The sequence below is a fragment of the Ascidia mentula genome, chromosome 5 (genome assembly GCF_947561715.1).
Source record: "Ascidia mentula chromosome 5, kaAscMent1.1, whole genome shotgun sequence".
NCBI classification, from domain to species: domain Eukaryota; kingdom Metazoa; phylum Chordata; class Ascidiacea; order Phlebobranchia; family Ascidiidae; genus Ascidia; species Ascidia mentula.
Window position 1 is genome coordinate 1410368 of NC_138570.1, and position 17776 is coordinate 1428143.

General features: G+C 39.5%; 1 protein-coding gene across 1 annotated transcript in view; it reads right to left on the reverse strand.

Moving 5' to 3' along the window:
• Positions 1-17776, reverse strand: part of LOC145901595 (dynein axonemal heavy chain 6-like) — a 45902-nt gene that overhangs the window by 12258 nt on the left and 15868 nt on the right. Inside the window, exons 34-73 of the mRNA XM_082989331.1 lie at positions 17455-17610; positions 16844-16987; positions 16308-16465; positions 15854-15968; positions 15505-15666; positions 14797-14981; positions 14408-14525; positions 14019-14162; positions 13572-13773; positions 12912-13079; positions 12631-12779; positions 12144-12284; positions 11713-11922; positions 11191-11319; positions 10908-11008; positions 10718-10828; positions 10186-10417; positions 9805-9980; positions 9406-9513; positions 9045-9188; positions 8710-8836; positions 8367-8516; positions 7938-8150; positions 7289-7465; positions 6849-7040; positions 6563-6676; positions 6138-6296; positions 5618-5793; positions 5384-5549; positions 5146-5274; positions 4893-5008; positions 4361-4558; positions 3950-4121; positions 3382-3588; positions 2946-3086; positions 2361-2498; positions 1771-1987; positions 1193-1313; positions 642-747; positions 117-263 (exon numbers count right to left, since the gene is read on the reverse strand). Of these exons, the coding sequence (XP_082845457.1) occupies positions 117-263; positions 642-747; positions 1193-1313; positions 1771-1987; positions 2361-2498; positions 2946-3086; positions 3382-3588; positions 3950-4121; positions 4361-4558; positions 4893-5008; positions 5146-5274; positions 5384-5549; positions 5618-5793; positions 6138-6296; positions 6563-6676; positions 6849-7040; positions 7289-7465; positions 7938-8150; positions 8367-8516; positions 8710-8836; positions 9045-9188; positions 9406-9513; positions 9805-9980; positions 10186-10417; positions 10718-10828; positions 10908-11008; positions 11191-11319; positions 11713-11922; positions 12144-12284; positions 12631-12779; positions 12912-13079; positions 13572-13773; positions 14019-14162; positions 14408-14525; positions 14797-14981; positions 15505-15666; positions 15854-15968; positions 16308-16465; positions 16844-16987; positions 17455-17610 (6219 nt within the window). The remainder of the gene's footprint in view (positions 1-116; positions 264-641; positions 748-1192; positions 1314-1770; positions 1988-2360; positions 2499-2945; positions 3087-3381; positions 3589-3949; positions 4122-4360; positions 4559-4892; positions 5009-5145; positions 5275-5383; positions 5550-5617; positions 5794-6137; positions 6297-6562; positions 6677-6848; positions 7041-7288; positions 7466-7937; positions 8151-8366; positions 8517-8709; positions 8837-9044; positions 9189-9405; positions 9514-9804; positions 9981-10185; positions 10418-10717; positions 10829-10907; positions 11009-11190; positions 11320-11712; positions 11923-12143; positions 12285-12630; positions 12780-12911; positions 13080-13571; positions 13774-14018; positions 14163-14407; positions 14526-14796; positions 14982-15504; positions 15667-15853; positions 15969-16307; positions 16466-16843; positions 16988-17454; positions 17611-17776) is intronic.

Here is a 17776-nt window from a genome sequence, read left to right on the forward strand (position 1 = left end):
CTGCCAATATTTTGTAATAGATTTACCTTCTGTGTACATTTTCACCGTTGCAAATTACTGCAACTATACCTTCAATATTGGCAGTAACCCCTATGTTTGTCTGTTGCCTATTTCACCTGAATAGCGGCGTGGAAGAAGCAGATTCCGAATATCATTCTTCTCCAATTAACGCCCAACGCGTTGTCCTCGAAGAAAGTGGTGGTGATCGACGCAAACGCTCCCCTAATGTTGGAGCGAAGACCTTTGGGAGGTTCGTTGGTTACCTAGCAACCAAATACAGGTTCAAATATCACCGTGAAATCGGGAAAATGTCCGGAAAATCCTGTCACATAATTTTGCTTAGAACTGGTTCGTTTCAAAACGCGTTATATGCTTCTTGTAGATTTTAATTCCAAAATTTGCAATAAGGTATATCCCAGAAAACGGAAGAAGTCACATCTCACACAAACTTTACGGGTCAAGGTGGCATGGAGGTTAAGGTTGTGTTAAGCCTTATTTCAGCCTAATCCCGGCGCAATATACCTGTCCTAACACATTTCCACAATTGTGCTACTGTGGTAAGTGTATCGAAACGGCTCTATTAGGGTTTTTGCAGGTGGGGTCGGCAGGGATTCGAACCCACAACTTTCGTATCAACTCACCTTCACCGATCCCTGTAGAAGTGTAACAGGAAAGAAGTTGGTCGGCATCGAGCTGAGATAAAGGCGGAAATCTTCATGAACCGCCTCGGCCGGAAGTTCCTTGAATCTGTAAGGTACAACAGGTAATTAATTACAGGTTTACGCATTTTTACGAAAGATACTTTTACACCGGGTCACAAAGTTTTTTCCAAACTTGATCCACATATAAGCCTATGTAACATAGAAATCTGTGAGAATATTAACGCTACGATTTCGTGTAGTATTTCAAGTTAAATTTATAAATGAAAATAACAGCTGGTTGCCCTGTTTACACCTAACCATTAAAATTCGCACAGATTTCTGTTTTACACAGACTTATATGTGGATCAAGTTTGAAAAAAACTTTGTGACCCGGTGTAGTAGTATCTTCCTATTTTTACATTGTTAACTTCCAATAATAGAATTTCTTTTCAAATCAATTATAGCAATCTGTTTTATTATAATAATAATAATAGATCCGTAAAAAGTGTGTGAGCCTTTTAAGCAAATTTATCAGTTGACGAAGTACTTACTCTTTATATATTTCCTCGAGCCTCGGCATGAAGGATTTTGCCAAGTGACAATTCTGCAGGAAAACCCAACCCCCAGTCTCACGTGCCGTGTTGATCATCTTCTCGGCGATCGGACCCTGACCTGTTACGTCATAAAAACAAACATGACGTCACCAAGTGACTTTATAAACGTAATATATAAATCGGATGTCAATCGATGAAAATGCAGGTTTACTGATCTGTGTGGATTAGGAAAATTTTAACAAACCAAAGTTCCATTCAAAAACAATACTGAGCATAGATTGTTAACAGGTAACTCTTTAGGAAAAAGATTCAACTTTGACATCACGTTAAGTTGCAATTAAGCGGAACTGAACAAGGAAAGTCGAAAAACGACATCTATTATCGTATGTGTGGAGATAAACCACAAAAGACAACCTGGCAAATAAAAAATCAAACTAAAAGCACTTGTTGAACAGGACCAACCTCGCAACATAAAATTTGAATTTCTCCTGTTCAGCAAATGCTTTATGCGTGTACTATTAAGTAATTTTAACCCATGTTCAACTTCAACCACAGAAATCAAGTTTAAATCGAACCTTGTCCGAGCGAAATCGCCTGCAGTTTATCAACGTATTCCCGTTCCTTGGCAAAACGCATGAACGCCCCCATGGGGTCAGATCCCGTGCTGAGAACGAACACTAGAGGCGTTAAACTCGTCATGTCGGCGTACAGTGACGTCAGAGTGATGGGAGGATTCTCCACGAATGCTTTGCCGCTGTTCGCTACAACGAAGTCAGTGGTCGTGGACACGACCTGTAACAAAAATGATGCCGCATGAGCTCTCTGTGTTTTGTTAAAAAAAAACAGGTCTTTGTTTCCTAATGGGTGTAATCACCGGATATGACGTAGTCAGCGGCGTTGTATACGTCATGCAGTTGTTTTCGAAATACTTTTACTATGAGTAACCTTTCACAACATTGGCTTAAAAAAAATTTTGAATTGACAGCATTGTATGGCTGTGAACAATTCATTGCTCAAGGTGCGGAAGTGTGATTCAGAGTAAACTGCATTAAACTAACCAAGGTGATCTGGTAGAACGTCGGTCGTGCACCTTATTTCTGCTGCTTCATTGTTAGTATATCATAGTGTGAAGTTCACTGTGTTTTTATCAACAAACATTTCAAACCTTTTCCTCCTTAAAAGTCTTCACCAAGATGAGTTTCTGGAACATGGTGAGTTTTTCCTCCCAGTGTCCGATGTTGTCATCCTCCTTCTCCCCCTCCTCCGGAGTTGGAGGACGAACGTACTCTGGTGGTTCGGGATTCTGGAAAAACGAAAAATCCTTTAAAACCACGTTCATTGTATTTCGTGGCTGCTTTGAGAGATTCCTTGGGCTTGTCTACTGATGGAATTACATATATGGGGAAATCGCAAAACGCCTCCACGTACTTTGCGTCAAACCATCTTTCCTTGTTTGAATATCAGAGAATTTGCACCGACAATACCAAAAACATCATTGCATTCAGAAAAGATACTGATTATTCTTACAAAACCGTAAGCGAAAATTGATATTTCTTCATAAATCAACTGACATCAATCAGAGACTAACAGCTTTATTGAACTATTACATCCATTTGTTCCACTCACAGCTTACAACAAACCAGTACCTTCTCACAAAGTATTTCAGTTCTACCCGTAGAAGCAACATTTGTATCCTACACCCAACTACATATGACAGTTCAACGAATTCGATTCCACATTATTTACTCACAGAATAATTCTCCCACTGTTCGGGGTTCAATCTTATTTCCAACTCCCCCAGAGCACAATATATCGGAGTCCTCAGTAGATCCTCGGTCAAGTTGTAAAAGCAGGGAAGGTTTTCTTGCAAATCAACGCACTTGATCCAATCCTGCACACACAGCACGTTTATCCCCCACCCTCTGATGATTACGGATCCGCGCAAGCTTCAGGTGATATTGGTCAGGAAATAGCGGCATTAAATAAAAGGTTAATTGATGGTAATATTTTGAAGATTTTTGTAACCGAAGTATAATGACTTCGCAAATAATAAAACACAATCAAGGACCTATCTCCAAGTAACCGTTACTGTAACGATTGGTTACGATCTATTTAGATTTCATGCGGTATTAAAATAGTACAACACAAAGCGCTTTCAAAATTATGACGTCACAAAGGTTACGAACTTCTTCGGAGAGCCAATCGACTTCGGGTTTTGGAGGTCGTATCTTGTCGATCCCGGGCGCCCCCCTGAGGAAGTAATTCCACTCGGAATCTTTGATCAATCCCTTCTGTCTCATGATGTCGATGCAAACCATGAAACTGAAGATGAGTTTGTGACGTTCGAACAATCCCCGCGCCACGTTTCTGTAGATCGCGAACGTCGTTTCTTCCTGTGACGTAACAAAAAATATAATTTGGTTGTCATTGAATGTAATCATATCGATGTATTTTTGCGATTTGTCTTCAGGAACAACTTGAAGAGCATTGAGCTGCAGACAAGGCTACTGTTTCGACTTGGCAGGTTTTATCAGTGAAGCTGGAGAGTTTACAGCCGACAAAGTGTAATAGTCTCTGTCTAGCTAGTTAGCCGGCATGACCAGAGTCACCAGCAGCACTGGTGATGACCGAAACAGGGTTCACAATAGTCTACAGCTAACAGACCATTATCGAAATAATTGCTTAAACTCCAAAAGCATAATTTATACCCTAGATTTTGGGAAAAAAGTTTTGAACAATTATCAAATAACGAACCAGCAACGTCTTCAATCTCTTGTCAAGGGAATCTGATTGCTCTGCGTTGGTGATTGTCGTGTTGAAGATGTTGTTGAAATATTGAAGTGAAAATTGGTACATGGGGTCAATTTCACTGAGCGATGCGACGACAAAAAACAACACAGAACCTCGGGTGGCAACGGGACGGTATCTGAAACATTAAAATTGGTGTTTTAGTGTTATAGAATGGTTAAACGTTACTAAAAAACGCCAAGAAATGCGGCCAAAAAGAAAGTTTGTATTTACAGTCCTTGTTTTTATTCAATTTCAAGTGAAACCAAACAAAAAATAAACTGAAACCAGAGTTTACATGACAAATTGTCATTAAAACTACCATAGGGATTAAAGTACAACACATATTTAACAATTTAAAAGCCTTATTTTCCTCACTTCTCTCTGGCTTCCGAGATGTTGATTTCAGTTGCCTCCGCTTCCTCCAACCTCTTCGAGATGACTCCGGATGTCAGCTTGGATTCGTTCAAAGTGTTGATGAGAGTCTCGTTATCCAGGATGTTGCCTTCCGATGTGAAGAGGAGCTTCAAGATTTGATCCTCAATCGACTTTAACTGAGCCTTGTCAGCGTTGATTCTAAACGACGTGACGTAATTAGTAATGACGTAATTATCACGTTTAATGTAGATTAACTTCGTACCTAGAACTATGGTTTATACTTAGTTAAAAATTAGTTAGGATTGTTATTAAACAACATATCTAATTCACGGTATTGTAAATATCATCGGTCAAATCGTGACGTCACGTTACCAATGGTTGTCATTAGGACTTCAACAACAAGTAATAGTTATTCGTAGAGTTAATTCCGTTCCGCCAGGCACGACAATGTATCAGCATGTATAAAATTTGTCAGACACATTACTTTCAGCGCCTTACCACGTGCTTAAGGTTTGTTGTCACAAATAATCACCTGAGTATGAGTTGGTTTCTTTGTTCCTCGAGATCGGGACGTTCGAGACGAACGACGTCACTAAGAATCTGATCTTCCAACCCAAGTTTCGTAACAGTAAAGTTTATGATGGTTACCTGGCAACGACAATAGTAAAAAAAGTTTCGTGTTTATTTTTATTCTGTGTTGAGAATAGTTTTCGAAACAAATACCAAAAAAGTTTCCGCTTAAATTACACCACAGCTGTACACGCCCCATTTCCCGGGACAATTACCTTGATGCAGACTTCAGGCAAGTAGTGAGGATTCGCCATCTTTGTTGTCATGTAAAATCGGAAGTTCTTGTCGTAATCGATATCGGAATCACCCAAGCGAATCAACATTCTCCCGCCCGACATAAAAGTCTACAAACAAAATGTACGAATAAAAAAGTGTTTCCCGACAAAAAAATAACTTCTTCAAAACAAAAATTATTAATTTTAAGTTAAGCCTAAAATAACAAGGAAGCTTTACTTGTTTAAGCAGGACTGGTTCAAGAGCAGGATCCAAGGACTCCTCCAACTCCTCACAGAGCACCGGCATCCCAATCCTGATGGAGTTCTCCAGTGTCCGGAGGAAAGTGGGATCAGTGAGCTTGATCACCTTCAGTCCGTTCTTCGTCTCTTTGTTTCGTATCCATCTGATAAATGGGTTGAAATTATGATCCGGTTGTTTCTTGTGATTGGAAATACAAAAACTCAAGGTCACCTGTTCGCCTGATCCTGTGGGTCGATCATGAGAGGCCATCTTCTTGCTCTGGTTACCATGATAGCGTTCTCCGTAGATACCGTGTCACGTGGTAAGCCTTCTGTGTTCCATTGTCGGATTTCGTAAGCGTCGCCGAGGATCTTCACCAAACTCAGGTTGTTCGAAGTTGGGAGATCCTGGAGGAAATATCGGGAAAATTAAATTAAATCAGTTCAAGTCTTTTTGTCTTAAACAAAGGAAAATGACAAAAAAACAAACATTGTGAACGTTTTTTTATTCAATATTCATAGTTGGTTGTTCAAATCTGAAACAAACTAAAGTTTAAAACTTAATCCCACAAATACATTAAATATTTGTTACAAGAAACAATAATCTTTGACAGAAATCACCTTCAGTCCCAAGCAGGAAATGACAAAAATACAAGTGTGGACGCAAATAACTCAATTTCAAAAACACGCTTGAGCCACAAGTAAAAAAAACTTTTAAACCAGCTTCATTCTACAATCGGGATTAAACTCACCAGTTGTTTGCATGTCTGCGTCCATCCTTCCACAAGCAAATCCCTGTAAGTGGAAGTAAAAGCTCCATAGTAAGCGACACAAGCGGCAGCGATGAAAACATCCCCGACCACGTTCCCGATCTGTTGTTCATACTCCTCCACTTTCTCCTGCCAACGAACCTGAACACAAACACAGCATTACGTCATCAACTATTACGCAAGACATATAGTGCTATTCGTGCTGAAGAAGTCCCACCGGATGGTTGACGAAACGTCGGTTTGTAATAAAAATCTCGAAACCTTGTGCCAGAAGAACGGTAGTTTAAAATTACGCAAGACATTTTTCACAGGAATTTTTATGGTATTTCCAATCAAGTTAATTGATTCATTAGATTAATATGAAAAGGAAAGAATTAATTGTTACTACTTCATAATGGTGACGTCACCTGTTCGTCGCCAAGGGCAGCGGTCAACTTTCCAGCTCTCTTCATTCGAGCGGCAGTGAGTGACATCGTCTTCATGAGTCGGTCTTTCTCTTGTACGCTCTCGTCGTACGTTGCCTGAAACACAGTTTATTGTTGTAAAAATACAAAGACTTCATCATTATTCTGAATTTATTTTTCTATTTATTTACGTGTTTATTAAAATTTTACATTTATTTTCGCATAGTTTATAACTTCTCCATTTTTTTCCTACTTTCCTAATTACAAAATTAAAGACACTTTTACCCACCTGGAGTTCGGCAATCTGGTTTTCAACATCCTGAAGTTTTTCCTGCTTCTCGCGCAACGCCGACATCGTGACGTCAAGTTCCGCTTGAGCGGCTCGCAAACGTTCGCGCTTTGGCTCCACCTCGCGGACGACGTTTGAGTAGGTGTGCATCGCCCTGACCCACATACACATAGAACGGCAAGCCTTCGAAACCTGCAGAACATCGCTATTATGATGCGTTGCATTGGACTAACCCGTTAGTCGGGATTCATGAATGTGTTTTTAGTCCCTGTACTTACGAGCGCTAAAAGTTTAGATTAGGATGATCAACAAATGCATGTTTTTTTCTTGTTCAACAATAAAAAATACGAAAAAACAAGATATCTTAGCGCAAGATCGCATTAAAATCGTAGAAGCATTCGCTTATTTATGATATTAAGAACGTAAAAGTTTTTATTCACCCTTTCGACTTTCTCCGGTACAAAATCCGGGTTCCCCATGTACTTGTCCAACTTCTTGATGATTCTCTGGGAAATGTTGTCCTTGTCGTATTCAAGCAGACGTTTGAGAAAGTTTGGATCACCGAGTAAAGTTTTCGCTGTCGCCCAATCCGGTTTCGAGTTGAGAAGAGTGCAGATCTGAAAAATACGAGTGATACAGTTCTTGTAAGACACCAAAGAAAATTAGTTAAACTAAAAAAAGCACAATTTTGCCGCGTTAAATGGCATTGTTGGCATTTTTTATGGCAACTATTTCATATTGTGATTTTTGAAACTGTTGAAACAGTTCTAACGTTTCCGAAAGCACAACGCGGTAATATTTCATGCAAAGGCATGATTGGCAGGATCGCCCCACTGCGCAGGTCCTTGCCTGGCGATCACAGCTATCGTATCGCGATCGTTAGGCTGTTCCAGCTATGCTGCATATGCCTGGACTGCGAAGCCTGTAAACCTAATGCTTCAGAAAGTGGTAAACTATCTATTAAAAAAGTAAAAATAAAAACTTTGATCCGGTCCTCGGTATAATAAACGTGAAATTATATCAAATTGTATCTAGACCCAAACGCGGATGAATATACACACACACACACGACGGCGAGACAACACTTACCGCTTCCATGACAGTCATGACGAGATCAGGTGGTTTCGCGAAGACTTTTATCTCAGCGATGTCACTTTTATCCAAAGAGTCGAGAGCTTTATTGGCGCTGTGTAGAACCGGAAGCGCTTCGTCCAAATCCTTCTGAGCGTCATCAGCAATCGCTTGCGTCTCTTCGGCTTTCACTTTCGCCACCGCTTCGTCCTCCAACACAACTTTACGCACCTGTTATGACGTCATAGTGCGTGATTGTTTAAAAACAATACGAAAAAGATTGGGTAATTATTTAAATATTCACAATTATTTCTAGATATTGCGCTGTAACCAGTAAGTAAAAAAATTCAGCCAAGCATTTAGACAATTCAATGACCGTATGTGGAGTTTAACTCAATTTAAAAATGTTTATGTTTGAAGAAATGTGATTGGCCAATAATTGATCACCTGATCCGCTTTCTCTTGATCAACCGCAAGTTTTTCCATCAATTCTTCAGTTTCGATGCTTTTTCGTTTCAGTTCGGGTTCAAGGGCTGTGAGTTCTTCTTGCATTGAGTCGACGAGGTCGTTTGTTTCAAGAAGTTTGCTCAGACCGGTCTGGATAAAAACACAGTTGGCTGAATAGAAGCGAGTTTCTAAAACACTTTTCAATTCTTAGACAGGAAATATTCTCTGATCATAACCACATAAACACTACAATGTAGATTCGAATAATGATTAAAAATTTCGTACAAAAGTTCATTTAGAATAGTTTGGAAGTTGATTTTAACTGTTGTAAGAAGTTGTGTACCTTGAACCTGTCCCTGGCCGTAACCAGTTGCTTGCGTTTCTCCTGGAGCATCGTCAGGTAGAGGTTGATCAACTCCAAGTATGATGTTGGCGTTGTGTAATAATGACGACGCAATTCCTTGTAAAACCTAATAAACAAACACTTTGTTCAATCTTGTATTGAAAACCCCATTTTTAAACATCCAACCACATTAATTTGTTAAATACATGGATGAAATGGCTGAAAGCAAAAAAAGATAAGAGTATTTGACCATTGCGTTGAGAACACGTGATTTAACACAACCAAAGCAATTCATCCAAACATATGAAACTATTTCATCAAACTGTAACACTTACTTTTCAGCCATAGTGTTGACACTGGTGTGAATTTCGACGCAAAGTTTTGATATTTTTTGTTTCATGTCGTCATCAAGGTCATGAACTGGACCAAGGAAGTTCTGGGACACGCTCAGTAGCGCCTCTTCTGGCCATTGTACAAACCTAAAAATCGTCAACATTTTTTTTGAGAAAAGTGCCAACATATTCAAATTTTATCCCAATAATTGAATATTATTGAAAATGGCAACAGAAAGCAAAAAATAATTTTTGCGCATATATTGTTTGACATACACTATGAAACCTGTTGTCAAAAAATAATAATTTGCAAAACACATAAGACTGGACGGATGTTACAAACTAAATTAGAAGGAATAGTTACCAGTCAATGGTGCAACAGTTGACTAGGGAGGGGAACATTCTACATCTGGCACGGAAAGCGTCGCCCACTGGAGACATGCAAACCACAATGTGGAGATTCTGACGAACTCTGCGGTGAAACATATGACAGTTTGAAACTGGTCAGGATTATTCAGGGCCCGAACAAAGTTTTGGAATCACGAATTTTTTCAGTTATTTTGGATCTTTTGTCAAATCGTTACCGCCACCAACAAGTAAAATATATGAAAAAAACAACAACATAAAAGTAGAATTATTGTCGCAAAATCTTTCAAAATTAAGTTTTGTCTTCTTTGTAAAACCGTCACCGCCCCCAGTTTAGCAAACCCTGTTTCGGGAAACTACAAACACTACGTAGGAAATAGTTTAACAAGAAACCCACCTTGCGATAAAATGTTGGTAAACACCGTCCCTATCTCCCTCAGCAATCCCGAAGTTTTTCGCTATTGGTCGAATCGCCGCCAGAACTTGCTCCAGTTCGTCCTTCTCAAACAGGTTGGGTACTTCCCCAGAGTTGAGAATGTTGTTGATGTCTTCCAGAAATTCCTCTTGGACGATCTGAAAGAAGCAAAGAGTTCAGGAACAATTCTCTGCAAACTCATCATCAAAGCTCGGAAAAAAATTATGATCGTTCTTGATTGCAGTTAACGCGCTCAAAAGTACATAAAAAACGTGCTTTCAAACATTCCAGCTACAAGGTATTTTTTAACACATAATAAACTCTTCAATTGACTTTTGCATCATCATCATTGTTACGTCATACTTGGGTATCAGTGAACAAGAACACCGTATCTTTTCCTTCGACGCCAGCAGTGCGGTAAACCCTCCTCAAATCCTCGTGGAATGATTCGTAATTATAACCACGTGTCAATTCGATCTGGATGCACTGGTAAGCGCACACGTGACACGCTAAGCGGGTGAGAGACTGCTTGCCACACCCACCAATTCCGACCAATAGCGCGTTGCCACGTTGCGTGACGATCATACGAACAATTCTGCAGAAGAACGTTTTTTTATGGAAATTTGACAAGTAAACTGGTTTGGAAAGCAGAAAACAAATTTAAAATAAAACAACCGTATTTTTCCAATTGTGGTTTGGGTACAAAATACAACGAAAGTACCATGAGTAAATGTCTATCGCATTATTTTTTAATTATTACATATTTAGAAGTGTTTGTTACGTAAAGATTGATACGTTCTACAATAGTTTGTACTTCAGGTTGTGTTAACCCACAAATTGAGCATTTCGTTAAACTGTTACGACCAACTGTAGTTAAAGTACAGTAGGTAAATACCTTGAAACGTGGTCGATCGCATCCTGGAAGAAGACCAACTTCATCTCTTTGGAAGAAGAGAGATTGTAGTCATCCAAATAATCTTCGAGGATCGTTTTCACTTTTTCCATCCTTGAATTAACAAAAAATATGCCAAAACAGAAAATATGTCAACACATGACGTCATTTAACGTGTGACGTCACCGCTTACCGGTCTGATAAGTTTTCGTAAATTCGATCCTCTTTGGCTGCACCCACTTTGAGGAAATCGCCGAAAATAATCGGTTTCTTAATCATGTCCTCAGGTTCAAGCTTTAAGAGTAAAATAAGGCCTTTGATATTTTGCTATTAGTTCAAACCCTTACCTTGTATTGCATAAAAATTTTTAATTATGCTTAAAAGCGAACCACATGTAGCCTTACATAATAAAAATATTGCACGCCAATATGTAAGGGTATTTTGGAAATTCTAGACAATTGCAAAGACGTTCCTACATTTTGTCCGAAGTGTTTGTTCGCCATCTCAGAGAGGATGTGATAGAAATAATTCTTGTCCTCGCTGTTGATCAAACGATCGTGAAAAACTCGGAGAGATTCATGACAGAATAAGTGGAAGATTTGAACCTACAAAAAGGAACATTTTCGTCATCTTACGTCAAAACTTTTGCTTACTCTGTTTCTCTATTACGTCACGTTACGTCAAACTTTTGCTTACGTCACTTGCACATGTATCAGAGTGAACTTTTAGCCAACAAGAGCAGTAATGTGTACCACGCGTGGGCGTTAGAGTGCAACATGGTTGTGGTATCTGATTTAAGGCCATTTAAGATTGTGAATGTTACCACAGTGATCAAACAGTGTTGGCTATCAACGTTTAAAAAAGGTTAATATGCTGTTTTCTGTTGTTTTCTATCGGCAGTAAAACAAAACGTAAGTTGCCCACAATCACGTAGGGGCAAAAAAACATCATTAGATTTTATTTCCTTTCTGTACAGAAACTGTCACCCACAACCCCACCTGCTCCCTGATAACCCCGGGGTCGGCTCTCAAAATTCCCTGGACGCATTTAGACAAATCCCGGAGGTTGAACACGTAGTGGGACTTTGTTGGAGTCGGTAGAAGGTCGGTCGACATCCTGCCGTATATTTCAATTGCTGCGTCCACCATGTTTCCCGCGCACTGCTTCACTGCGGTCGGAAACTCTGCCAGAAATCCGCTCATGATCGCCTGTAGATCAAGATACAGATGAAAAAACGTAACTTCTGCCTGAATACGTCATCATGTTGCTCTAACAATACGGAATATTACGATTTCTTTCTGTTAAATTGTTTATTTTTCCCGTATAGCTTTGTTTACATGCACAATACCCAACAGCCACAATCTAACACAAATGGCTAATCCAGCTTGGCTGTGATGCCAGAAAACCTGACAAGACCGAACAAACTTACGTTAAAAATGGTTTTAAGGTTGAATTCGGACGGTGAAGGAAGGCAGAACATTCCAAAATGTCGAATGAATCGGGGAGTTACCGGGTTTCTGCCACCACCAGGGGGCGCGCAAGCGGCAGCAATCGTGACGTCTTTGATAATCTGCAAATGTACATTGGATTGGATTGGTGACCAAGTAGAATAGCAAGCGCAAAATCCTACAGAGACAATGTACTTGTAAAAAAACATCACGCCCAGGGTGTATAATGTGGAGCAAGCTAGGGCTCGATACGGTCGTTTCAAAAAATGCCTCCAATTTCTGGGTGAGTTGAAGCTTGCAAAACATTTGTGTATATCAGCTTGCTTATCAGCAAACCGTCAACTACATTTGTCATCCAAAACTAAGCAATATACAGTATTGCAGAGTTCGTCCAATCGCAGGGCAGTAACCAGCACACATCTGTTTATCCATAATTATCTTCCACATTTAAAAGCAGATTCAACCGACCTTCCAAAACAACTTCTCCCTGTCGTAAAGTCCTCCAAAGTCCTGATATTGTCTCAACAATTCAATCGGAGGCTGACTTCCGTATCTGTCCAACTTGGGCATGTTCAAATCGTCGACGAACACAATCACCCGCTTGCCCGAGGGAGCCCCTGTTACGAGAAAGCAGAATCTTTTGACGTCGGTGGATTTTGGTTAAATTATAAAACAAATTATAAATAATCATTGAGCTTTAATTTTAAAACCATGTATTTGGTCAACATTGGCTACATTTCGATACTGACCGATAATATTTTTGCGTTTTCTCTCCAACTTGGCTTCGAGGAACTCCTGGGTTCGAATTGATGACGTTTGAGCCGAGAAGTTCATGTAGACTGTGACGTAATTGCGAGCGTCCGATATCGATTCGAACATGCCACGTGCCACGACCGATTTTCCGACACCAGTGCCACCTGCCACAACAACCACATGTCAAACACTGGATTAATGACACAAAGTCGTGACAAATCTTCACATAATCTGGGGATAAGTAAAATGACATATTCAGCATAAAAACATTTTTTTAAAAAACAAGATTTTTCACTTACTTTTCGTATAAATGCAACGCAGCATGCAAATCTAAACCGACTGCAAAATTATCCATGTAAAAAAATACGTAACTAACGCATTTTGCCTTGCAGTTGCTGTCCTAAACTATTTTAATAACCTACGGTGCGGATGTCTTTAGAATAACAAATACTTGGATTTTGCGTGTTAGTCACCAGAATATCACGAAAACCCGACTGAGCTCCTGTAACTCAGGCGGTAGAGCGTTGGGCTTGGTAAGCCCAGGGTCGCGAGTTCAAACCTCACCGGGAGCTTAATTTTTTTCCGATATCGCTCTAATTTGTCGGGTAAAAGTGACTGATCCTGCTAAGCTGCAATGCCTGTAAACCTATAAATACCAGTGTATAGGACGGATTTGTTGATCTCCAGAAGTTTGTCCATCAGATATCCGTATCTCACTGTGTCTATAGTCGGCACCAGCATATCGAAGAAGGGCATCTCAGTGTTGTATTTGAAAGCCGGCACAATCCTCTCCCATAAATCGAAGCGTTTCGTTTCGAAATCAAGATAATAACTGAACAGGTCGGCACTGGCTGGAAGCTGGAAAAAATGAAAGACATTAAATGTGTTTTACGATATTTGCGTGTCGTTGCAACAGAAAAAAGGCATTAGGATATGGCCATTTGCAATATTTTCCGAAAATATAAAAATGTAATAACAAATATTTTTGAACATTAAATTAAGAAAATACCTTTTTTTGGTCAGTAATCAGTGTATGTCATGGAATGGTTTGTTCATTAAAAGGTTTCTTTTACACAACCTGCATTTAACCACCAATTCCTCACCTTAATTTCTGGATTGTCCTCCATCTGTGACCGAACAAACGAATCGAATTGATCGATGCAGTTCTCTGTGACGTTTCCAGCCACAGCCCACACGTAAGAGAAGATGAAAGCGTTCGCCACCAACTGATGAAGTCGGATCGGATCCTGGAAGCAAGGTTTATATGTGAGCAAATTGAGCAAATTTTATATAAGCTGCAAACAGGGCCTATTTCATATCAGTGCAGCTTAGTGACTGGCGACATTATTACCCGCAACAGTTTATATCTTTATTCAATTGTAGTCACAACAAATGATGACGTCAGTGGTTGCCAGCTTGCGATTGTAGGTAATTTGCGATTGTTGAAACGCAACGTTGATCACAAAGGAGAAGAAACCGGATTATGTTTCACCTGTTTAAGATCCGGACCCCCATTACCGAGTAGAAGAGATTGAAGGAGTGCACACAGACATGACACCTTGCTCATTCCAACTTGGGGCATTGCTTGTGTCAAGTTCTTCTCCACGTATCTGCGCATCAATGTTAATGATATGGTAGTAGTAAAAAGAGTATGTTGAATTCGTCTTTTAAACCGCATTTTAAAATCAACAGAACTGCTACCCTCCTATACAATAATTTTACAGCTGTGTACATAATGTAACGAGCTGATTTATTAGGAATATGTTAATGAAGGACCGTATGTATTTCAGCAATGTTAAAAGTGCTGACAAGGGTGATTTTCAAACTTAAGGCTTTATAAATTCAGTTGAAATCCAAACAAAACAGAAAGCAGTCGCCAACCTTATCCCGTCTTCAATGTAAGCGTCGAAAAGATCCAGGATAAACTTTCTCGTTTCATCCTTGATTTTTGCCGACATTTGTTGTTTGAGCCACGTGGTAACATACGGCCTCCAACCCAGTTCGTTCGGATCAATGTAAACCATCCCACATCTCGATACTGTGGCAGGAGAAGCAACGGCCAAATCCTGTAATGTGAAGGTAAGTTTTCAAAGTCAATGCGTTGGAATTTGAAAGTGTCGATAATTGTTGTCAATAATAAGAATAATCACAACCAATAATAACGATAATTTCAGCTTTCGATGGAATTAAATTATTCATTTTTTTAGTGGAGAAAAGTTGCAGTCAAATTGTTGGAGTTGGAAACTGCCAATAAGCCAATTTATTATAAAATAATAAAGTTTGTTTGTGATAAGTAGTTTCTTTTGCCAGAAGAGCTTTAAATTGGCTGAAAATTATGCGTGGTGGCGCCAACAACAAGGAGATTGTCAGTTGTTAATAATATTAATATTTATAATTGACAATAAATACAGGTAACACTAAAGTCAAAGTAAGTTGAATATCCTTCTTACAATAGAGGTTTACACTGAATTGTGATTTCTGTCAAGTAGTTTTGAGCGAGATTGTTCGGTGAGAAATCCGGCAATGCTTTCAATGCCAACATCACAAAATTTTAATAACGACCTGGTAAAACGCACCACATAACCTTACCTGTACTTCGAACAACATGTGCATGCTGTCAGAAAGTTTAATACGCTCGGAGTTGGCAAGACACAACATCTTGTTGTCATCCAGCACTGTGTTCATATTCTCAATCCACAAAGCGTCCACTGGACCGTCACAGATTATCCACTTGTGGTCGCTAGAGGTGTCCTGTGTATGAATACGCTTCATAAGTTATTCGGTTTTAGAAACACCAAAATTTGTAAAAAGGCAAGTAAAAATCAATTTGTTTAAAATTTTTGAAAAATCTACCCCTGTTGGCACTTTTCATATGACACATTTAGATTGGTTGGTAAAATGCCACGTTGAAAACGTGCCAGTGCCACATGCCACCCACCTGTACAGCTTGTCTGACGCTGATTGCCATCAAACCATCTTTCCATTCCAGCGTTAGTTTATCTTCCTCCCCGTATAACTCACCCATGCTTATGCTCTTAGGGTTCAGGACGGTTCTGAATCAATAAATCACATGGACTCTCACAGCATAGCTTTGTCAACGTATAATCATTTATGGCAAGTGAGCAGCTGGTCGCAATTTCACACGGACATGTATGCTGTTAATTTTACAATAAAATTGCTCGATGACATCAACTTCGTTAATACGCCGTGTCAGTCTCAGGTTTATAACTTTCAGTAATTGCTGGTGCATTTTTTTGGACAGACTGACCAATCATTGCAGCACGTGGCCGAAGCTCGTGCGAATAAAGTTTTTAAACAGTCAGTCTGTCGGAAACTACGCACCAACAATTACTGAAAGTTAATGACATCAGTAAGTCTGCACAGAAACTTACGTCTTGACAGGTTTGTACTGAGGGTGCTTGTGTCCATTCTTGTGCAGCCCAGCAAGAGTAGCAGCCAACATCTCATACACCGTCGTCTTTCCTCCACCCGTCGGCCCAACCAACATCACACCGTGACGTACTATCATGGTTTCGTAAAGTTGGATCACCTACGTCATAACATAACAAGATGAATTATCCAGATTGTTGTAGAGGCTGCCAGACATAATGTTGAATTTAGTCAACAAGCTTTTCTGACTAAAAAGTGTTTCTGCACTCGATGTGTTTCTCAAAATCTATTGCAAGTTTCTAAATGTCAGTTTGTTGCAATCGAGTTAAAACACGTTTTAATCTCATATTTCTGTGCCGAGTTTGTGTCCAGTTGGGTTAACCAAAGGATCGACGCTGACCGAAATGTACCACAAAGTGGAAATCTCTGCGACTGCTAGTGCAAAAGCTAGCACAGTGCTACAGTCACCAACTGCACCGATGAAAAAAAGCTACTTTCTGCAGCTCTCAAAGTTTTCATATGATGAACATTGTGTTACCTTCTTAACAATGGCAGCGATTGGTTGCAATTCGGCCTCCACAAGACAATCCTTGATGGTGGATTCGAATACTCCATAATCGTGTTCTGGAATCTCGATGCCGGGGAAAAGATCCGATAGAATAGCTCGGAATAGTTGAGCGTCCTGTTATGATGTCATAAACCATGTTTATGTAACCGTGTACCACGAATGTTTAAAGGCATCTTGCTTTCTATTTAGCTTTTTTGGTGCGGTTATAGTATTACGTTACATACATTCAAATGTCAATGGGTGCTTTTATTCAGATATGAGGCCAAAGGCAAACAATATAATCTTATTATTAAACTTGCAGTGACTTCAAACACAAACGTTCCAAGAGAATTTGCAGAGATTGCTTTTCAAATATATCATTTCCATTGGGAACTTTATGAAAACACCCCAAGTATTTTGTCGGTAACATAATTAAACCGGTACATTGGGTCTACATGTACGGAACTACGCTGTGTAAGTTTCTTAAAGGTTTTGGGCCCTAATAATATGCTTAGAGAGTCTTACAATACAATTTTCAAAAACCTTTGGCACAAAATTTAAGTTTTGTTGTATTATGGATGAAAACAACAAACAATTGTTACCTGGACCAAGAATTTCGGCAAGTTTGAATCACGTAACGCTCGAATGAGCACAATATCCTCGTGAATGGCCGGATTTTCACGCTTGAGTGATCCTGCCATGACCAGCACAGATTTGACCGCACGCATTCCGAAATCGTAGTGATCTTGTTGGGAAAGCTGTTGACAAAAAAGGTAAGTAACACTTTATCCCATTAGTGAAAAAATATTTTGCACAAGTACTAAAAAGTATAATATAATTTTATAATAATTAAAATTTAACAAGCAAAAGCACTTAAAAGTTTACCCAGGGTACAATATTTTAGTGACAAGACTGATACAGTTT